The sequence below is a fragment of the Puma concolor genome, chromosome C1 (genome assembly GCF_028749965.1).
Source record: "Puma concolor isolate L17-30 chromosome C1, mPumCon1.1.hap2, whole genome shotgun sequence".
NCBI classification, from domain to species: domain Eukaryota; kingdom Metazoa; phylum Chordata; class Mammalia; order Carnivora; family Felidae; genus Puma; species Puma concolor.
Genome location: NC_141674.1, coordinates 103747568 through 103771514, shown reverse-complemented (window position 1 = coordinate 103771514; position 23947 = coordinate 103747568). Strand labels below are relative to the sequence as shown.

Below are 23947 nucleotides of genomic sequence, written 5' to 3'. Positions count from 1 at the left end.
AGGTGCTGGTGAAGATGTGGACAAAGGGGAACCTTCTTGCATTGTTAGTGGGAATGCAATCTGGTACAGCCACTATTTCCTTTTCCTGTCTTATTGCACCAACTAGGATTTCTAGTATAGTGTTGAACATGAGTGGTGAGAGAGGACATCTTTGCCTTGTTCCCAATTGTAGGGGGAAATTGTCCATTTTCTCACTATTAAGTTATGAAGTTAGCTGTAGGTATTTTGTCAGTTGTTTTTATCAAATTGAAGAAATTTTCTCTTTTCTTAGTTTGCTGAAGGCTTTTTTTTTTTTAAAGTCATGTACGGGCGTTATATAAACAACATTTCACAAAAACAGAAGAAAAAAATACTACCTCCTTCGTAAATCAACTTGTTTTTCCTATTTTCAGGCTATACTGACTTAAAAATAAATGAAATAGGGGCACTGGGAGGCTCAGTCATTTGAGTGTCTGACTTCAGCTCAGGTCATGAGCTCACGGTCAGTGAGTTAGAGCCCTGCGTCGTGCTGGGCAGCACAGCCCTGTCTGTGCTGACAGCAGAGCCTGGAGCCTACTTCCGATTCTGTGTCTCCCTCTCTCTCTGCCCCTCCCCTGCTTGTGCTGTCTCTGTATCAAAAATTAATAAACATTAAAAAAATTAAAAATAAATAAGTGAAATATATTCAGAGAGAACTACCTAACAGGAGAAAACTTATACAATGTATAATTATATAAATGTGGGTAGACATAGGTATACAATTGCCCTATGCATACATAGTTTTATGCATTTGGTGGTGAGAATGTGAATTTAATTTTGTAATATTACCTTTTTAACTAAAAATTGTATCATAGGCCATTTTCAGTGTTCCTACATAGATTTGAAAATTATAGTTTAGGGGCATCTGGGTGGCTCAGTTGGTTAAGTGTGCGACTTCAACTCAGGTCATGATCTCATGGCTCATGGGTCCAAGCCCCACGTCAGGCTCTGTGCTGACAGCTTAGAGCCTGGAACCTGCTTCAGGTTCTGTCTCCGTCTCTCTCTGCCCCTCCCCTGCTCACATTCTTTCTCTTTCTCTCTCTCTGTCTCTCTCTCAAATATAAATAAACATTAAAAAAATTTTTTTAAAGAAAATTATAGTTTAGATGTCTCCAAATTCATTTTCTGCTATGGTCTCTTCACTCACATATTTAGAACTTCAGCTGGGATAAATGGAATTTCCAAGGGCTAGCTGCATATCTCTGTTTCCCAAACATTCTCTTCATGTGGCTGACTTGGGCTTACTCACAGAATGGTGGCTTAAGGTAGTTGGACTTCTTACATAACTGCTGACTCCTGCCAGATCAAGCTTTCTAAGAGACAGAGGGCAAAAGCTGCAAGACTCCTTAGGACTGTCTTGGAAGCTATTGGGTATCATTCCAACTTCATGCTGTTGGTCAAAAGCAAGTAATAGAGACCACTCAGATTCAAGGGGAAGAGACTACCCAAGGGCACAAATACCTGAAGATATGAAGGGATGTTATGTGTCTGTATAACTTTTCCATTGGCATTTCTTTCAGAAACTTTTTCAAATGTTTAGTGACTGTTTATAAACCATAAAGTTAATTCTCAAGTTGCTATGAATGCTTCTTATTTACTGTAGGAAAATCCTGAAGAAGGAAGGGCCAGCATTTACAAATCAGTGATCATCAACACTTCTAAGGAGATGATGTGCTTCAGTGACTATCCCATCCCAGATCATTATCCTAACTTCATGCACAACTCCCAGGTCCTGGAGTATTTCAGGATGTATGCCAAAGAATTTGATCTTCTAAAATATATTCGATTGAAGGTAGGAAATTTTGTGAGTGTCTTTGTGTTTGAAGTTGTCAAATAAATGAATAATGTGGTTTCATTTACCAGTGTTTACAAGTAAAGACTGGCTTAATATGCCCATATATCTATCCTATCCAGACAACAACTCTATTCTTGTGTCTTCTCTGTGCCTGAAATATATCCATGGAAAGGTCCTTTTTCTGTATATTTTGGGCTTCAGATCTTGGAAGCCACCTGCCAGAATGGTTCCATTCCTTCATTTTATACTATTTAATTGCAATAAAACAAATGAGGGGAAATGTTTTCCCAGTTAGAGAGGGGAACTGACAGATATGGGAACTTAAAACCTTCTCAGTCCGCCACAACTTACCTGCTACTGCTTAGCCTTTTATACTTTCTGAAGTACTTGCCAATGCATTAGTTTTATGTGATCACAACAACCCAGTGAAGCAGTTATCGGGAACTTATTGAGGAAGCCAAGAAGTTAACTCTGGTGTAGAAGAAAGAACACTGAAATGGGGAATGAAAATTTGAGTCCTAGTCTTTGCTCTACCACTAATCAACTTGTGACCTCAGGCAAGTAAGTTCCTAAACTTTGATGTCTCTTGTTTGTAAAAATTTTCTTGTTTGTAAAACAAGATGGTTGTACTAGATCACTCCAATGGTTCCTTACTGTTAAGTCTTCCATGATTTTTCTGTCATCCTTAACCATGGCCATAAAAAACAAAACAACAACAACAACAACAACAACAACACAGGTATTTCTGACAACTGGCAAAAAGCCTAAATCTTCTACCTTTTTGTTTCCCCCTGTGATGAGAACTATTTGGATCTACTCTCTCAACAACTTTTTTTTAAATTTTTTTTTTAGTGTTTTATTTATTTTTGAGACAGAGAGAGACTGAGCATGAGCAGGGGAGGGGCGGAGAGAGAGGGAGACACAGAATCCGAAGCAGGCTCCAGGCTCTGAGCTGTCAGCACAGAGCCTGACGCAGGGCTCGAACTCACGAACCGCAAGATCATGACCTGCACAGAAATCAGACACTTAACTGACTGAGCCACCCAGGTGCCCCAGAGCTACCCAGGCACCCCTCAACAACTTTCAAATAGGACTTGTCTGGAGGTCAGGGGAGGAATAGGCACTTAATGCATGAGGTGTCTCAGAAGCACTGGAGAAGCCGAAGTTCTACTCGAGTGTCGCATGACATCTTAGGTACTGGTCTAAGAGAACTAGTAATTTGCACTTTTCTAGAAGCAGGGGAGAGTGTGGCATTATCCTGCCATTTTATTTAGCCTGCCTCACGGGAGTTTTCTCACGCTGACCCCAGCCCCAAACAAAAAAGTTCTTATTTGTGAAATATGAAAATTAAATATTCCTGCATTAGCTCTATTATGTGATATCATACTTGTGACATCATATGTGATATCATATGTGTTAATACCCTGCAAAGAGAGACATGTCAGGGAAAATGTCCACTGTACAGGCTATGGTTACAGTCTCCCGTAGCTATCACTTTTCTTTCAGACCACTGTGTGCAGTGTGAAGAAGCAGCCTGATTTCTCCACTTCAGGCCAATGGGAGGTAGTTACAGAATCTGAAGGGGAAAAGGAGGTAAATGTCTTTGATGGAGTCATGGTTTGCACCGGCCATCACACCAATGCTCACTTACCCTTGGAAAGCTTCCCTGGTGAGTAGTCTACAAGGAGGGAAGCCTGTGTGCCATGCCCGTGATTGATCTCTGAGGAATGGGAAAATGGTGGTCTAAGTGATTCCTACCTTGGGATGAAAAAAGGGCTTATAATAATTCTACATGTTCCCCTAAAAGATGTTGGGGTGACTTTGATTATTGCCATTTGGGAGGCAGAAATAACATTTTCGGGGACTAGAGAAAAATTAGAAGGCTCTATCTTTGGTTTCACAACAACCTTAGTTTTTCTAAGGATCAAAAGAAAGAACATGAACTTGAAGGTTGAAGGATTTTTCAGCAATTGAGGAAACAAATGAATATTGAGTTTCTAAGGAAGAAATTAAAACTTCAAGAAAGAAGTTAATTATAGTCTTTGACCTGGATTTTCATTTTGAAAAAAACAAAGCACTCTATTTATTATATTCTAGAGTATATGAAAACATATAAACTCCAATTGAAATGGATGTGTTTAATTTAATTTTAAGTTTATTTCTTTTGAGACAGAAAGAGAGAGAGAGAGTGCACCCGAGCATGTGTGTGTGCACACAGGAACAGGGGAGGGGCAGAGGGAGAGGGAGAGGGAGAGAGAGAACCCCAAGCAGGTTCCTCACCCTCGGCATGGAGCAGCCTGACTCAGGGCTTGATCTGCAAACCGTGAGATCATGACCTGAGGGAAATCAAGTCAGTTGGCTTAACCAACTGAGCCACCCAGGCACCCCAAAAGTAGGTATTTAAAGAGGATGAAAAGACAAAAGGTAATGGAGATTTTCTGAAGGAGTTTGGATTTGGGAGTCCACAAGTCCAAAATATAAACATATCCTGAGTTAAGCCAACTATTCATGATAAGGAAATCACAAGATTCTGCTCTGAGACTGTGAGAAAAGAAAATAGGCAAATATATTCAGAAGGCAAGAGTGCAGCTGTGTAAAGGGAGACTATGTGGAGATGTGTGCTTAAACTCTACACACCGCTAACAGAATGAATGATTTGACAAATGATAGCAGATAAACCTCATCCGATAATTCTTTTCCCTTCCCTTGCAGGAATTGAGAAGTTCAAAGGACAGTACTTCCATAGCCGGGACTATAAGAATCCAGAGAGTTTCACTGGAAAGAGAGTCATTGTAATTGGCATTGGAAATTCTGGAGGGGATCTGGCTGTGGAAATTTCCCACACAGCCAAGCAGGTTTGAATCAGTAAATTACTTTGCTTCACCAAAGAAGCTGTATGTGGACCCAACATAGAGTATAAATACCTCTTCATATAGCCCATATAGCAGCAAACACAGGGCTTGGCTCTGTGACCTCAGTTGGCAACATTATGTTGATGATATGAGGGAGCCAACATTCCCTGTTAGATTCCCATCATTCAGTTGACCTCACACTAAAGAATCCCAGTGATCCCAATCAGCTGTCTCTTCTGAATGTGCCTCTGACTTTAAAGACCATGCAGTTCCTTGGGGAGTTTGGTCAAATGCAGCCTTCAGAGTGTGGCTCTTGTTTAGGACAGCAGAAGTGCCACAGTCTTACGTGAAGGAAAGCACACTGGTTTAGCTGAAGGCTTTGTGCTCATAGGATGGTGGGGGAATTTTCCTCTTCTCTCCCCAAATGGAAAAAAAGAAGCAGTCTAATCTTTCCGAAGATAACGTGGATATCAGTATGGAAAGCATCCACACTGTGGTACATGCAAGTTCACCTCAGCTCTGCATACAGTTCAGTAATAGAAGGACATTCACCCTAAAGCAATTTCGATGTCCTAGAGGTCTTTTTTGTTTTGTTTTGTTTTTTATCATAGATTTTGAACTAGGAAGAGAGTGCCTTCATTGTAAATTCCTAGAAAAAGATGTGTCATTGTTACATTTTGTTATTCGTGTCTTTATTGAATCATAACTTTATTGGCAATAGGGGAATGTCTGGTTGTTTTCTAGTAACTTTAATTAAGCTGTGTTTCTCCACAAATATGTTTTAAATTACTATTTTTCAATAGAAGTTTAATGCTGCAACTTTGTTAAGTGACCTTTACTCAGAAACTCCATTCAATAACACTTCTCAGTATTATCCCCATCCATCACCACAAAAGTAATTTCATATGTTATTCCATGCATCAATTCAACAAGCTTTATCAGGAAATTGGTATTAAAAAAAGGGTTAAAACGTGTGTAGGTGTAATGATGAAAGATTGTGCAAGGTATATGGTAGGGATCCAAACACGTTGAATGGTCAGTTATAAGGGCGCTGAGACTTCCATGCACTGAGGAACTGTAGATTGCCAAAGAACAAAGCATCTAGAGCAGGTGGAGATAAGGTGGCTGTGTCTGAGAAAGGCCGGGACAATGCACAGCAAAACCATGTCTGTGTGGCAGGGGCAGTGCCGACATCCCACAAAGCAAGCCAAAGACACTCACTTGCCAGGTTCTAACTTTTTGCTTTATGTATTAAATTGTATTTATTAGAATTTGTTTGTAAATCAAAAAATTTAAGTGGATCTGTAAGTTTCAGTATATCAAGGAAGTTTTGGTATAATAATTCTTGTGGTATAATGCTTTTGTGAAGAGAACATATCTGTTTCTTATAAAACAACTTTCCTCACATTTTTTTCTTATAAATCCATTTTTTCTTATAAATATGGTGTTAAAACAAGGTATAGATAGAAAACTGAAATAAGAAGTATGATGATAACCATTAAGCATTTATTGAATGTTTACCATATGCCACACCCTTTGCAAAAACACTAATTCTGACAACAGCCTTGCGATGTATTATTGTCACAATTTTGTATGTAGGGAGCCTTTTAATTGAGACTCTGAGCATTTATAGGACTCATATACTTTTATAACAAAAGTTATACAGACTGCACATAAAGCTGTGTGATTCCTAGGACCATGCATACTTAGACTATGATATGTCAAAGTGCTCAATAATGAGAGCCCATGCGGTTACCATCAGTGAGAAGGTATGTGTAAAGTACATTATCATCCCTCTGTAGACAGGTCACCGTTTTATGGAAGAGCTTAGACAAAAGACCATAAAGCAGGTAATTACATCCCCAGAAAGTCTTGTAGAGAAGGAGGTACTTTTGCCAAGTAACTGAATATCAAAACTTTATCAGCTTCCTGTTGTTTGACTAGCGATCTACAGTTTTTCCTTTAAGCAGTCAGTGAAACAATTCTTCAGCAGCACAGGATTTGGGGTGACTCAGACCTGAGTTGGATATTCAGCCCTTCCATTTACTAGCTGTATGATCTCAGGCAAGTTATTCATCTTCTCATGCATAAAATGAGGATAAGAAGAACTACCTCAAGGGACTGTTGTATTGATTAAATAAAATATAGATAAAGGCCCTGGCACAATCACTTACAGGTCATAATTCTCAATAAATGGAAACAATAAATGGAAACAATGAGGATGATGTGTTGGGGAGACTAGAAGATGTGTATGCTAGACCCCCCCCACCGTGGAGGAAACACATTTGGAGAGACAGAAATGAGTGTAAAAAGTTTAATATGGATATAAATGATAAATAACAGGTGTGGGTTTGTTTTGGGGTTTTTGGGGGTGTTTTGTTTTGTGTTGGTAATAGTGCTAACAATGTCAAAGGCAAAAAAGACTGAAGGTTTTGAATTAAATGATGTGCAATTGATTTCAGCTCAACTGCTCCATAATTTTAAATGAGTTGACAGGTGGTAAGTGCTAGAGTAGCTCAGAGGATGGAGAGAAAATTGTCAGCCAGAATGGTCAGTAGTGTCTTATGGAGGAGGCAGACTTGATCTGGATCTTAACAATAAATAGGCTTTGGAGAATTAAGAGGATAGGCGACTTTTCAAGGAGGCATAATGCCATTAAGCAGAAATGCAGTGGTGGTTCAGAGCAAGACACATTCTTAGTGAATGCCCTAATCTAATTGTACACATAGTGTTTGAGAAGGAAAACTGCAGAAAATAAAACAAAGATCGTGCAGGGACTAAAAAGAGAGATGAATGAGTCTGGACTTAATCTTGAAGAGAGCAGGTGCTATCAAAGGATTATGAGCCAGAGAATGGCAAAAGCAAACCATTTTTTTTTTCCATGCCCCAGGTTTTCCTCAGCACCAGGAGAGGGTCTTGGGTCCTGAATCGTGTAGCAGACTATGGATATCCCCTTGATGTGTTAGTCTCTTCTCGATTTAAACATTTTCTTTTGAAGATCTGTGGTCAATCATTAGCAAACAATTTTTTGGAGAAAAAGATGAACCAAAGGTTTGACCATGAAATGTTTGGCCTAAAGCCTAAACACAGGTATGTTACCAGGATGGGGGTGGGGCAGTAATAGCCAAGGCACAAGAACAAGGACTGTTGGCACAGGTTAACAGAACTACCCCTACCCATACATTAAGAAAACCCACAGATCTGTGGGGCACCTGGCTGGCTCAGTTGGAAGAGCATGCAACTCTTAATCTCAGGGTTGTGCGTTTGAGGCCCACGTTGAGTGCAAAGATTCCTAAAAAGAAGAAAAAGAAAAAGAAAGAAAATCCACAGATCTGAGATCAGATTTCTATTTTGCCCTCATAGGAGTCCAAGATCTACTCATCTGTAATCTTCAAGCTATGACTCTCCTTGACCTTAACCATTTTATTATTTCCTCAGATACAACTTCTTTTTAATTTTTTTAAGGTTTTATTTTATTTTTGAGAGAGAGAGAGAGAGCGAGCAGGGGAGTGGCAGAGAGAGAGGGAGACCCAGAATCCAAAGCAGGTTCCAGGCTCTGAACTGTCAGCACAGAGCCAAACGCAGGGCATGAACTCACGAACCATGAGATCATGACCTGAGCTGAAGGTGGATGCTTAACCCACTGAGCCACCCAGGCACCCCACAAGTTCTTTTTACATGATGCCCAGTAAAAACAACAAAATGGGAGCAGAGGGCAGTGTTCATTCATTTATCCAACAAATACTGAACACGCGTAATGAGCCAAGCATTATACTGGGCATGAGAACACAGAGACTAAAGACCTAATAGTAATGCTAATAAAATAACAACACTTTATTTTTGAGGACTTAATATAAGACAAGCACAGTGCTAGACTGGAGTTAAATACATTATCTCATTTAATCCTCATTACAACCCTAAAGGTTAGTACTATTTTTCATTTCCATTTTGCAGTTATAAAAATTGACACTTAGAGAAACTAATTTGTCTGAGGTCACACAATAAATGTCAGACTCTAAAAATGGATTTTACCTTAAATACTCTAAGGAGGAGACAGACAATAGAATATGATGAATGCATGGAGTGCTATGGGGGTATGAAGGATGGGAGTCCACACAGTCAAGGAGGGAGACTATGAAAGCATTTCTAGAAGCTGATTTTGAATGCTTTATTCCCTCCAATTTTTTAAATTTATTTTTTTTTAATTTATATCCAAGTTAGCATATAGTGCAACAATGATTTCAGGAGTAGATTCCTTAAGCCCCTCACCCATTTAACCCATTCCCCTCCCACAACCCCTCCCACCACCCCTCCAGTAACCCTCTGTTTGTTCTCCATATTTAAGAGTCTCTTATGTTTTGTCCCCCTCCCTGTTTTTATATTATTTTTGCTTCCTTCCCTCATGTTCATCTGTTTTGTATCTTAAAGTCCTCATATGAGTGAAGTCATATGATATTTGTCTTTCTCTGACTAATTTCACTTAGCATAATACCCTCTAGTTCCATCCACGTAGTTGCAAATGGCAAGATTTCATTCTGATTGCCAAGTAATACTCCATTGTATATATGTACTACATCTTCTTTATCCGTTCATCTGTCGATGGACATTTGGGCTCTTTCCATACTTTGGCTATTGTTGATAGTGCTGCTATAAATATTGGGGTGCATGTGTCCCTCTGAAACAGCATACCCATATCCTTTGGATAAATACCTTGTAGTGCAATTTCTGGGTCGTAGGGTAGTTCTATTTTTAGCTTTTTGAGGAACCTCCATACTGTTTTCCAGAGTAGCTGCACCAGTTTGCATTCCCACCAGCAGTGCAAAAGAGATCCTCTTTCTCCGCATCCTCGCCAACATCTGTTGTTGCCTGAGTTGTTAATGTTAGCCATTCTGACAGGTGTGAGGTGGTATCTCATAGTTTTTATTTGTATTTCCCTCATGATGAGTGATGTTGAGCATTTTTTCATGTGTCGGTTGGCCATCTGGATGTCTTCTTTGAAGAAGCGTCTATTCATGTCTTTCACCCATTTCTTCACTGGATTATTTGTTTTTTGGGTGTTGAGTTTGATATATTCCCTCCAATTTTTTATCCTTTTAAATGCTCAGATTTACTGCCTACAAAATAGTAAGTACAATGAGCACCCATACACCTTTCACTTAGATTCACCTGTTAGTAACAGTTTGCTATATTTGCTTTCTCTCTCTCCCTTTCTCTGAAGATGGGTAAATCCCATCTATCCATCTGATTATATCACATCCATCCATCCATCCATAGATGAATACTACATATTCTTTCCTGAACCATTTGAGAGTACGTTACAGCCACTCTAACACACTTTACCCTACATTCTTTAGCATATATTGCCTAAGAAATAGGGCATTCTCCTACATAAACATAATACATGATCATATGGGAAGTTCAGCATTAATAAAATACTATTATCTAATGTATCACATTCAAATTTCCTAAATTGTCCCAATAATACTATTTATAGCTCTTTTATTTTTAAATCCAGGATCCTTTCAGGTATTACCCCACTGCATTTTTTTTTAACTTTCAAGTTTTATTTATTTATTACACCCCACACGTTGACATTAGATTCCCAGGCTCCTCCCCACCCCCATTCATATCTAAATATACAGCATTGCATATATATTTGTGCAACATTATATTAACATGAAAATAAATTATAACATTAAATTATATTAAAATAAAACATTAAACATTAAATTATATTTTAAATAGCAATTGATCATACCATGCTGCTTCTGAAATTCTTCCTACTTATACATTGTGTAAAACAATTGTTTCAGGTTTCTGCCTTTTTAAATAATTTTTAATTTAATTTTAATTAAAAATTTTTTGTTTTTGTTTTAATGTTGAGTCATAGACGTCCTTTCCATATTTTAGATTTTATTCTTTTATTGGATATGTCATTTATGAGTATATCTTCCCATTCAGTAGGTTGCTTTTTAATTTTGTTGATGATTTCTTTCACTGCGCAAAAGTTTCTTATTTTGGTGTAGTCCCAAAACTTTATTTTTGCTTTTGTTTCCTTGCCTGTGGAACCTATCTAGAAAAATGTTGCTAAGACTGTCGAAGAGATTACTGTCCATGTTTTCTACTATGACACTTATGGTTTCAGGTCTCACATTTAGGTCTTTAAGTTTATTTATGTTTATGATATAAGAAAGTGGTGCAGTTTCATTCTTTTGCATGTAGTTGTCCAAATTTCCCAGTACCATTTGTTGAAGAGACTGTCTCTTCCCCATTTCAGATTCTTGCCTCCTTTGTTACAGATTAATTGATCATGTAAGTGTGGGTTTATCTTTTTTTTAATTTTATTTTTTATTTTTTAAAATTTACATCCAAATTAGTTAGCATATAGTGCAACAATAATTTCAGGAGTAGATTCCTTAGTGTCCCTTACCCATTTATCCCCCCCACAGCCCCTCCAGTAACCCGGTTTGTTCTCCATGTTTAAGAATCTCTTATGTTTTGTCCCCCTCCCTGTTTTTATATTATTTTTGCTTCCCTTTCCTTGTGTTCATCTGTTCTGTGTCTTAAAGTCCTTATATGTGTGAAGTCATATGATTTTTGTCTTTCTCTGACTAACTCCACTTAGCATAATACCCTCCAGTTCCATCCACATAGTTGCAAATGGCAAGATTTCATTCTTTTTGATTGCCGAGTAATACTCCATTGTATATATATACCACATCTTCTTTATCCATTCATCCGTCGATGGACATTTGGGCTCTTTCCATACTTTGGCTATTGTTGATAGTGCTGCTATAAATATTGGGGTGCATGTGTCCCTCTGAAACAGCATACCCATATCCTTTGGATAAATACCTTGTAGTGCAATTTCTGGGTCGTAGGGTAGTTCTATTTTTAGCTTTTTGAGGAACCTCCATACTGTTTTCCAGAGTAGCTGCACCAGCTTGCATTCCCATTACCCCATTGCATTTTATTGTCATATCTCTTTAATCTCTTCAATTGAAATAATTCACCATTTTTTGACATAGATTTTTTTAAAAGAATCGAGCCACTTGTTTTATAAAAAGTCTCAAAATTCGGACTTGCATAGTTGTTCCACCCTTACTATCATATTCAGGTGAAACATCTTTGCTACAAATATTTACAGGTTTTGCCTTCTTGGTAGATCACACCAGGAGCCACATGACATCAGTTTATCCTGTATTAATGATGTTAAATTTGATCCCTTGAATAAGGTGGCACCTACCAGGTTTCTCCTTTGTAAAGATTTTCTTCCTTTGAAATTAATCAGTCGGGTGATAGTTTGAGACTATGTTCTTCAACAACTTTTCACTCATTTATTTCACCCAATTATGGAAACTGTAGCATCCATGACTTCAGTGATTACAAAATGAATTGGGTTTTTAGAACAATAAGAGATAGTCAAGCAAATAGGGTAAGGAAGTAGCATTCTTTCAACATTTATTTATTTTTGGGACAGAGAGAGACAGAGCATGAACGGGGGAGGGGCAGAGAGAGAGGGAGACACAGAATCGGAAACAGGCTCCAGGCTCTGAGCCATCAGCCCAGAGCCCGACGCGGGGCTCGAACTCACGGACCGTGAGATCTTGACCTGGCTGAAGTCAGACGCTTAACCGACTGCGCCACCCAGGCGCCCCTGGAAGTAGCATTCTTAAGTACAAGGTCTTAGAATAATGAAAAATACATCTTGCTCTTGGACTTGCACGTAGCCTGGTTTGGCTGGACTATAATAAAATGGCAAAGATCAAAGAGTGATTGAGTACCTCTCCAGCCTCACTGAACAGGTACATTAAAACCTGTGTATCCTCTGCTAAATAAAACTTTTGAAGCGAAGACAGTCCAGAGCCATTGAAAGATTTTAAACAAGTGAGTAACCTAATAATAAATACATTTTGGAACAACTACTCCAAAAATGATGTAGAAGATAACTGAAGGGGAATGGAGAAGGAGGCCCTTGTAACAGTCCAGGTAACACAGAGAATAGATAAAACTATTCTGAGGATATTAAGAGGAGAAAGGGAAAGCCCATGTGAACAGATAGAAGACTCACAGTTTTGTGGCTTGGAAAACTATGTGGATTGTGGTACTATTTGTGAAAAGGAATAAGTTTGGAGAGAAAGATAAATGCTGTTTCTAGGAAATATTACTTAACAGGCAGGCCCAGGGGATCCCAAGAGAATTCATAAAAAAAATTTTTTTTGATATAAATTTTCAAATCCCAGACTGTGTAACCTTGGGTAAGTCATTTAACTTCTTTAGGCCTCAATTTCCTCATCTCTAAAACCTGGATAATGACCCCTGTGCTGGGTCTTTCACTGAGTTTATGTAAGACTCAAATAAATGAGTGTATATAGAATCCATTTACAAATTGCTAAATACATGTAATTTATTATACAGCTTGCAAAATGATGGTCTAATTCTAGCTCATGGTGGTTTGAAAGTGGAAATGAGACTCAAAAGAACGCTGATAGTCCAGTCTTATAGACCTATTGACATATGGATAAAAACTATAGGCCTGTGGCCATTTCATATCACTGAAAATATTACTATTCCTTGAGAAACCATAGATACACTCTTCAAATAAGACCATTTTTCTTTTACTTCTTCAATGTCTTCTCTTTCAGTGCCATCTAGGGCCCAACTTCTGCTCTGAGATCCAGATCTGTTCCAAGCTGGTATATGTTAGACCTTTCCCACATTTCATGGATAGACCAAGAGAGAGACCATTGACATATTGTTTAACTACTTCCATCAAAGTAGAATTTTACTTACATGTTACTAACATTCTATCTCACTCTCATTTCTCCTTTTGATCTTTATCACCACTCACAGAGCTCTGAGTCAGCATCCAACAGTGAATGATGAACTGCCAAATCGTATAATTTCTGGCTTGGTGAAGGTGAAAGGAAATGTGAAGGAGTTCACAGAGACAGCCGCCCTATTTGAAGATGGCTCCAGGGAGGATGACATTGATGCTGTTATCTTTGCCACAGGCTATACTTTTGCCTTTCCTTTTCTTGAAGATTCTGTTCAAGTAGTCAAAAACAAGATATCCCTATATAAAAATGTCTTCCCTCCTAACCTGGAAAAGCCAACTCTTGCAATCATAGGCTTGATCCAGCCTTTGGGTGCCATTATGCCGATTTCAGAGCTCCAAGGACGCTGGGTCACTCAAGTATTTAAAGGTAAGTGACCAGACAAGTTGACTAATTACTTAATGGTATGTTTAATTATGTTTATGTTCTTGCTTTTAAATAGGTAGAAAGTATGTATAACTGTAATAGTGCCTGGCATAAAATTAGTGCTCAAAAATTATTCTTGAGTGAATATAAAGTAATAATTTATAACCATAGACATATATTGGCATCTCCTGGAAAATCTTGCCCAAAATAGGCATGCTTTGCCTGGTGATGTTTATTTTAAAAGTCTGGGGTATGGGGGGGCGCCTGGGTGGCGCAGTCGGTTAAGCGTCCGACTTCAGCCAGGTCACGATCTCGTGGTCCGTGAGTTCGAGCCCCGCGTCAGGCTCTGGGCTGATGGCTCAGAGCCTGGAGCCTGTTTCCAATTCTGTGTCTCCCTCTCTCTCTGCCCCTCCCCCGTTCATGCTCTGTCTCTCTCTATCCCAAAAATAAATAAACGTTGAAAAAAAAAAAAATTTAAAAGTCTGGGGTAGGCCAGACATAGATCGCTAAGAAAGTGTTCCTCAGTTGATTCCAATGTGCACTCCAGACTAGAATCCACTCATCTATATTTTAGACAACTGATATATATATATAGATATATAGATATAGATATAGATAGACATAGACATAGATATAGATATAGATATAGATATAGATATAGATATAGATATAGATATAGATATAGATATAGATATAGATTTGTGAAGCAAAAGTCATTATAGAGAAAAGCAAATATAGAAATGGTGTGATTGATTTCAGCCAAAAATTAAGACCTGGTTAAAGAATAGTCCAGAATGTATAAGATTCAACCTCTCAAATTCTTACTTTCCCCCTTTAACATCCCCTGTTTCAGTTTTGGCTAGGAGAACATGAGAAAAATTTTAGGATTTGGGATAGTAGGCTCAACATGAATCAGGAGAATGATATGGCTTCTAAACGGCCTAATTATATCTAGCATCATTAAAGAATTGTAATATCCTAGAATTTACAACTGTTCTTCTCTAAACTGGTCAGCCCATACCCAAAGACATATTTTACAAGTGAAACTGGAGTGCATGAAAAGGAGAGAGACAAGAATGGTTCAGGGATTTGAAAATGTACCTACCATTTGAAGTACAACTGAAGGAGCTGGAGAGGTTTACCTATAGAAAATAAGATTCAGGGGAGATAGGAGAGTTCCCTTCAAATATTTCAAGAATGTCCCATGCCAGGGGCAGCTGGGTGGCTCAGTAGGTTAAGCATCCAACTCTTGGTTTCAGCTCAGGTCATGATCTCACAGTTTGTGGGTTCGAGCCCCGCATCAGGCTCTGTGCCATCAGCACAGAGGGATTTTCTCTCTCTCTCTCTTTCTCTGCGCCACCCCATGCTCTCTCTCTCCCTCTCTCTCAAAATAAACATTAAAAAAAAAAAAAGAATGTCCCATGGCAGAAGGATTTGATTTGCTCAGTATCACTTCAAAGGGTTGACCAGAACCAAGGAGTGAAATTTTGAGGGTTGCGCAAAATCAGTTTAAAATTAAAAACAACCACGCCAACTGTTTTTTGTCAGCTGTTGCCATTTCAAGATGAAATGGCCGCCTCTGAAATTGTGAAAAATCCAAACAGAAGAGGAAAGCCTTATCTTTCATAGGACTTTAGTCATAAAATGGGATCAAGAATTCATTTTTACTTCCTTCTCTCTGTGGTAAAGCCTGTTTGTTACTAAGAGTACAAATGTACCCTGGCCTTTACTTTGCTCTTTATTTTTCACATACTTTTGGGACCATTTATCATTTCCTTATGTCCATATTTCATTTCCCAATTGGAAGATGAGGAGGAAGATATTGATTGGAAGACAGTATCGGAGAAATCTCTCCCAAAGAGATAGTAGAATAGAGTAAGTTACCATCCTTAATGGCATCATATTGTGGTGGTGATAGGGGAAGGTGATCCAGTGAATTGTAACCTACTCGAGTACAAAAAATTATTTTGTATTTCTTTGAATTCTCCATGGCATAGTAATTGTTAATAGGATTATTGTTGTCAGTGAGGTAATCTTACACTTAAAATTTTGATTTTTCTCTTTAGGGCTAAAGACATTGCCCTCACAAAGCAAAATGAAAGCAGAGATAGCTAAGGTTCAAGAGCAAATGGCAAAAAGGTAAGAGAGTGTGTGGTAATTTCCTTCTTAGTTCTTAATTAGAGCAATATTGGACTATGTTTATCTTCCTCATGTTATTTTAAGGATTTAGATTTTTTTTTATTTTTTTAATGTTTATTAATTTTTGAGAGACAGAGACAGAGCACGAGTGGGGTAGGGACAGAGAGAGAGGGAGACACAATCTGAAACAGGCTCCAGGCTCCAAGCTGTCAGCACAGAGCCTGATGTGGGGCTCAAACTCACGAATTGTGAGATCATGACCTGAGCCGAAGTCAGATGCTTAACTGACTGAACCACGCAGGTGGTCCAGGATTTAGAGTATATTTTGAAGGGAAGGGAAATGATAGTTTGTGTGACAATAAAATGGGGAAATAGCACCAAATGGTTTGAATATGCATGGAAAAGAACAGAAAAGCATTTAAAATCCTATGATTAGAACCTAAAAGAAAGATAGGAAAAAGTACATGGAGGGAAAATCAGGTGTATTAATTTTGGCAGGATTACTTGAAATGCTAGTGGAGCTGCCAAAGGAAGAGGGTCAATGATTTAATGGGAAGAAGATATGGCCCAGTCACAAATCTGTAGGTGTATCTACAAATCAACACAGGTGAGCACGGGGCTGGCTCAGTTGGTAGAATATCAGACTCTTGATCTCTGGGTCATGAGTTCAAGCCCCACACTGGGCATAGAGACTCCTTAAAGAAAAACAAAAAAACAAACCAGCATAGGCTACTTTGTCAGCTGTCATCATGTAACAGCACCCTCAGGTCACAGCAGCTCATGGTGTGAACAGTCTTTGTGATCTGGGAAAGTGGAAACATCAGCTAGTTGCTTAGTGCTTGGGCCAACATGGTAATTTAGCAATCTGAATTTCGGAACTTGAGTTTATACACTAGGTGATTTTTATTTGGACAAAGTGGAAGTTGATGGTAAGTTCCTAAATTTTTGTGCAAAAGTTAGGGGTATAATCATTCCAGGCCCAAAGAGGTGGTTTTCTTTCATTGATTTTACTAGCATAACTCTCCCCTGTCTGGGAAGAGGAGCAAGTTTTTAATTAACCCTGCTATCCTTTCCAGGTATTCTGCTGTTTTTCTCCTTTCACTGCCAGATTTCTACAATAAATATTCTACATTATATGCTCTAAATTCTCATTCTTTTCTTCCTCCTAAGCCTCCTGTATTGTAACTTCTATCCTTCTGCAACTGTTCTCTTGAAGGTCATCTATGACCAATTCCATTTTTCTTCTCACTGGTGAGTTTGGTGCTTGTAAATGTCTCTTCCTTCTTGGAGTGCTTTCTTTCCTTGCTTTTCTGGCAGTAAATATCCTATTTCAACTTCCCGCCTCTCTTTCCCCTGACTTATTTTTGTCTAACTACCTTTTGACTGTGAGCAGTCCCCAAAGATACAATTTAACCTTTATCGAGGGTCAACTGTGTACGCACACTATGTGTTTTATATGCATGGCTTCATTTAATCCTCCCAACAACCCTACAAGGCTGGTACAAGTGAATCCCTTTTGATAAACCTTTATGAATACTCAGCTCTTGACCCACCACTGAAGGATAAATGTATGCCTACAGACCCTTCAGCCAACATAACATCCATAAGGGGAAGCTCTCAAATTCTTTCCTGTCTTCACTTCTCTTTGAAACTAGTCCCATTTCAGGAAATTGCTATTTGACCATCTGTCATTTCCTCTGAAATTCTATCTCACCAATTCTACCTCAAATTTATTTTCTATCATTTTTTTCCTGTCCCTGTTTTTGGATTCCTCAAGCAATCCCATCTAATCTCAATTAGTTTGACTTGGTTTTTCTCTTCCTTCCTTTCTGTCCTACTCTTCTTTGTTTTATTTTCATTATAGGAAGAAAAGTTACCAGTGAGCTCTCTAAATCCCACTCCTGCCACAAGTATCTGTTACCACATTTTCCCTCTAAAAAGTTCTAGCTCTTCAAATCTGCACTTGGTGTAATGCCTCCACCTGGCTCTGTTTGGATGGCCACTACCTCTTGTGGGATAAGTCATCCCCCCACTCCTTTCAGGATTCCAAATTAGCACTGGCCCGGGGAAGTCCTGCTCTGTGGACCCCACTACCACTGCCTCATAAAACAATTGAGGGTCCCAAATTTGAGAATTTTTGTGGTGAGTTTTCTCATAACATCAGAGTCTTCTCTGAATCTGCTATATTTGCCTCTCTCTATCCATCTTTGTTTTCCACAACATGCCTCTTCTACTGTAGGTAGCACCCACAGATATTCTATGCTCATATTCCACATTCATTCCTGCTTTATTCCTTCACTCTGCTGCTCCCCTGACTTGTAACACTTTGCTGTTTGCTAGCAGATATGTCTTCCACATCTTTCAAGGACATACTGCTCTATTTTAACTACCCTCTTCTAACATTTCTACTTAGCAATCTAAAACCACACAATATACCAAAAATCTTATATTTTCTTGTGCTTTATGTGTATCTATCTTCTATCTTCCAGTAGATTATAAGGTCCTTAAGGATAAAGACAATGTCTTTCCTTTCTTCTTTGTTTTCTACAGCTCCTAGCCAAATACGGAGCCAATAACAGGCAATCAGAAAGCACTGATTAATTGACTGAATTATTGACAGGCCATGGCTTCTGTCTTCTCTGCTTCAGGTATGTGGAGAGCCAACGCCATACCATTCAGGGAGACTATATAGATACCATGGAAGAGCTGGCTGATCTCGTGGGTGTCAGGCCCAGTCTGCTGTCTCTGGCCTTCACTGACCCTAAATTGGCAATACAGATCATCTGGGGACCCTGCACTCCAATCCAGTATCGTCTACAAGGCCCTGGAAAATGGGATGGAGCCCGAAAAGCTATCCTCACCACAGAAGATCGTATCAGGAAGCCACTGATGACAAGAGTTATCGAACACACTAATTCCACGACTTCAACAATAACAATGGCTAAGTGTATGCTGGCTGTTGTTTTCTTTGCTATAATTGTGACCTACTTTTAGCTGTCCCATTTGTCATTGCCCCAGTTTTCTTTGGAAAGCTGCACCTAGAGATGCCTTCAGAATCTGATGAGATTGAACAGCTCTTGGCTTCACATTGTTCAGGAATCTACTTTTCTCTTGCCAAAGCATTAATCTTCTTTCCTCTTTTCCTTACAGTGAGACTCTAGCTTTTCATTCATATTGATTTCCCTCCCGTCCTCTTGTGACCCACCACTTTTTCCTTTCAATAACCCCTGGACTATGAGCTCAAGTATCCTTTCAGTCATCTTTGTAAGTCCTTAGCAGACTTCTTGACATGTGGTATGTGCTTGATAAATGTTGTCAATATTATGGTGGGGAGAAGTCAATATCTGTATACTGGGTGACTCCATGGAACTCTGCTTCTTATTAGAAGTTCAATCTTGGAGCACCTGGGTGGCTCAGTCAGTTCAGTGTCCAACTCTTGATTTCAGCTCAGGTCATGAACCCCAGGTTGTAAGATCAAGCCCAGTGTCAGGCTCCATGCTGAGCATGAAGCCTGTTTAAGATCTCTCTCTCCCTGTGCCCCTCTGTTGAGTGTGCTCTTGCTCTCTCTCTCTCTCTAAGGAAAAAAAAAATAGCTCAATCTTTTGTTTTTAATACTGTAACTAAATGTAGGTTTCCTGAGAGATCAGAGAATTAATGGTCTTATATACATCTAAGATGAGATATATAAACACTTAAAACATTTTATTTCACTAGTGATTCACTAGTGTGTCTGATACCTCATCCTTTTTACTCTTTTCCCCTAAGCAATCTGTCTTTATTTTCTCAATGAAGAAACTACCTTCAACTTTCTATGCTCAGGGGTCATCCTAATAATCCAGCATCTGTGAATAGATTTGACTTGGCTGAAAAACTTGGGATTTTAAGTTAGCTGTCTGATCTTCTTTTGATCTCTTAGTTCCCATATTAGGATCCAACAAGACTTTGCCTTAGAAAATATGATCCATAGCTGCCAACTTTTGTGGTATGGCCTACAAATGTCATTTGTGTCCCCTCACTCCTACTTTCTCCTCTCCACTCCCTCACACACACAGAGTCTAAGTAGTCAATATTCAAAGAGGTTATTTATGTATTAAAACAAAATTGATACTAACTAAATACAGGGGCAGTCTGCTTAAAACAGTTCTCTTAGGGGCGCCTGGGTGGCTCAGTCGGTTGAGTGTCTGACTTCAGCTCAGGTCATGATCTCACAGCTCATGAGTTTGAGCCCCGCATCAGGCTCTGTGCTGACAGCTCAGAGCCTGGAGCCTGCTTCTGCTTCTGTGTCTCCGTCTCTCTCTGCCCCTAACCCACTCGCATTCTGTCTCTGCCTTTCTCAAAAATAAAATAAACACTTAAAAAAAACTTAAAAAAAAAAACAGTTCTCTTAATGGCATACAATGTAGTTCTGAAAAACAGCAAATGAAAAGCAGACTCCCGTTTATGTCCCAGGACTGCTGTTGATCTTGTTTTCTCATTTGTAGAAGCTCTATTCTGCTCTTGTCTCACAAAGTTAAACAAGTGTTAGCTATTGGGCACACCAAATTTCATCAGCAATGGGACTAGATGTACCAGCCAGGTTTGTATTGATAAATAAGCTGTCATGCAATACATTTTCACATTGCTGCCTGTCATATAACCAAAGGACAAATCTGAACAGCTAAAGAAACATTAGAAATTATTATTTCCCAATGTAAATGCACATAAGAGAACCAGAAATGTAAGAACTACAACTTGCTCCTAATCATTTAACTATTTGCTCATTTAACTATTTGCTATTTAACTATTGGCCTAATTTACAGGTAGAAATGCCTTTTGAAAATTAGAGAACAAAGAAATGGTATTACTTCTTAGGTCTTTTCCCTTCCCTAAAACTTGTGATACTGGTGATTTATCGTCTTTTAAAAATGGACTCAATATCTTACAATCTGCAGATTATTCTAGTCCAAAAGTAAAGGTTGCTTACTTCTTTTTCATTTCCTTCTTTTAACATATAAATCTGCCTTTTTTAACATGTAAGCTTATTGAATGAACAGCCCTTTGATAATGTAATTACCAGTTATCAGCAATAAGTACCCCAATTTCCTCTTTAAATAAAAGTATGTAATTATAACTTCATTGACTCTCTCATTTTATTTATAATATGCAAGGTTACAGAAAAAATCATTGGTTAACTTGTAAACCAAGCTAAAAGTAAGATATGAATAGGAAACCAAACTAAAAACAACTCCAGATACAAAGCCCTCACTGCTGATGAATGTGTACTAATATTCATCACTTTACCATCCTTTGCTTTTGTAATTATGTTGAAAGGTTATATCACTTTCCCATTATATCACTTTCCCATCATATTACACACACACACACACACACACACACACACACACACACACACACAGAGTCTTATTATGCCAAGAAAGTAAGAAAGTGCTCAAAAAACAAACTGATGGGGGTATGTCAAAGGGATACAGAAGCCAACCTAAAGTGGTCTCAGTGGCCAAAGGTAGAACAATCTGAGCCACAAAACAGATGACCTAATATTGGATTATAATAAAATATAAAAAATATCAATGAATCCATACAGATATATATAAATGATTGAATAATTTAATAAGTGGAGTAGAATAGACAAATTTCCCATACAGAAGAATTCTAAACAATTTATATAAATATTCTACCCTCAAGGAAATGGAGCATAACTCCCCACTCCTTAAGTATAGGCTACAGAGAGTATATTCCTTACAAAGAGAACAGTATGGAAAGGGGAAAAAAATAACATTACAGTGGAGAGATCTGACAAACACTGCCTCAGGTGCATGATCAAAATGAACATAACCAGTGAGTCATGTTGATAGTCATGCAGCCTTAATATGTGATGACAAGGGTACTTTATCCCTGTGGTCTTCCTCCCCAAAAATGATAGCACCGTCTAATCATAAGGAAACGTCAGACAAACCCAAGTTCAGGAATATCTTACAAAATAGCTAACCATGTTGAAACTATCAAGATCATCAAAAACAAGGAAAGTCTGAGAAATTGTCATAGTACAGAGGAGCCTAAAGAGACCTGACATCTAAATGTAATGTATCTAAAAACAACTCAAGATACAAAGCCCTCGTCGCTGATGAATGTGTACTAATATTCATCACTTTACCATCCTTTGCGTTTGTAATAATGTTGAAAGGTTATATCCCTTTCCCATTGTATCATTTGCATATAAGAACATTGGATAGGATCCTGGAACATAAAAAGGACACCAAGTAAAAATTACAGAAATATTAGGCATGTGAGTGTGTTCTGGAGGTACCACTGCCAGCACCACCACCACCCAGAGCCTGAGCAGAGCCACAGCACAGCCACTGTGTAGGGGAGGGAGTTTACTCTGTGTATAACAGTGTGTGTGTCACTGTAACTTCAGTGGCATTGAGTAGATTGTCAGGATTCAAACAGACCAGGTCATGTGTGAGTATAAGCTAGTGGTCCTTGGTTCAGGAGGCATGGGAAATCTGATCTCACAGTTCAGTTTGTTCCCAGAATTTTTTTTGAAAAATATGACCCAACAATAGAAGATTCCTCCAGAATTCTTCAGAAAGCAAGCTAAAGTAGATTGCCAACAGCGTATGCTTGAAATCCTGGACACAGCAGGACAGAGGAATTTATAGCAATGAGGGATTTGTGTATGAACAACGGCCAAGGGTTTGCACTAGCATATCCTATTACAGCTCAGTCCGTGTTTAATGACTTATAGGACCTGAAGGAACTGATTGTATGGGTTAAGGACGCAGAAGATATCCAATGATTTTAGCTGGCAATAATGTGACCTGGAAGATGAGCAAGTAGTTGGCAAAGAACAGGGTCAGAATTTAGCAAGATGGTTAAAAAAAAAAAAAAAAGGAAAAAAGGGTTAGGAAGATGGTGGTATGACCATGCCTTTTTAGAATCTACTACAAAGTTAAAGATCAACATTAATAAGATCTTTTATGACCTGGTCAGACATATAAATAGAAAAACACCAGTGGGGAGAGGCGCCTGGGTGGCCCAGTCAGCTAAGTGTCTGACTTCTACTCAGGTCATGATCTCACAGCTTGTGAGTTCGAGCCCCACTTTGGGCTCTGTGCTGACAGCTGGGAGTCTGGAGCCTGCTTTGGATTCTGTGTCTCCCTCTCGCTCTCTGCCCCTCCCCAACTCACACTCTGTCTCCCTCTGTCTCTTTCTCTAAAAAATAAACATCAAAAAAAATTTTTTTTTAAAGAAAAAAGAAAAACACCAGTAGAAAAGAAGAAGCCCAAAAAGAAATCCTGTCTGCCGCTTTAGACCCGCAGTAAGCAGCAGCTCTGGGCCAGATTACAGGAATGAACTGTGGCCTAACTGGGAAATACGAGCATTCCAGACTTCAGAAATTAAATCTGAAGAGGCTTCTCCTGTTTTATATATTAGGTGAAGAGTTTAAATCTTGTATCGGCTTGCACAATTTCCCTGGAGAAAAAAAAAATTGCTCTCTGTATTATCACTTGGAAAATAATAGTATGTCTCCTTTGTAATAGCAGTTATAACAGATGTGAAAATAAATATACTTGACTCTAGTATGATTACAAAAAAAGAGCATGGATGCATTTCAAATGTTAGATAGTATTACTGTAATCAAATGATTTCATATCGACCTCTTTATCATGATTCTTCCCTGTCCAGCACTAAAAAAGTTGAACTATTATACTTCATATCTGTAATGATACATATTTTGAAATTTCCCCTCAAACCCATTGCACCAGATAACTTTTTGAGTCACTGGCTTCATTTTGTATTTAAAAAATTATGGGGGCACCTGGGTGGCTCAGTCCATTAAGCATTCGATTTCAGCTCAGGTCATCATCTTACAGTTTGTGAGTTCGAGCGCCACATATAGGGCTCTGTGCTGACAGCTCAGCCTGCTTCGGATTCTATGT

The 23947-nt window shown here is 38.7% G+C and overlaps 1 protein-coding gene and 1 pseudogene across 3 annotated transcripts in view; both read left to right on the top strand.

Moving 5' to 3' along the window:
* FMO5 (flavin containing dimethylaniline monoxygenase 5) overlaps nt 1-21122 on the top strand; it is a 35508-nt gene extending 14386 nt beyond the window's left edge. For 2 of the 3 annotated variants that reach the window (XM_086717994.1, XM_086717993.1), the window contains exons 3-10: nt 1622-1810; nt 3320-3482; nt 4526-4668; nt 7556-7755; nt 13519-13871; nt 15935-16007; nt 17178-17258; nt 18656-21122. In XM_086717994.1, coding sequence (XP_086574120.1) covers nt 1622-1810; nt 3320-3482; nt 4526-4668; nt 7556-7755; nt 13519-13871; nt 15935-16007; nt 17178-17258; nt 18656-19001 — 1548 coding nt within the window. In that variant the 3' untranslated portion in view covers nt 19002-21122. The remainder of the gene's footprint in view (nt 1-1621; nt 1811-3319; nt 3483-4525; nt 4669-7555; nt 7756-13518; nt 13872-15934; nt 16008-17177; nt 17259-18655) is intronic. The other variant, XM_086717995.1, reaches the window with a different exon arrangement.
* A 1340-nt stretch (nt 21123-22462) lies between these two features.
* LOC112848359 (ras-related protein Rap-1A pseudogene) overlaps nt 22463-23947 on the top strand; it is a 3588-nt pseudogene continuing 2103 nt past the window's right edge.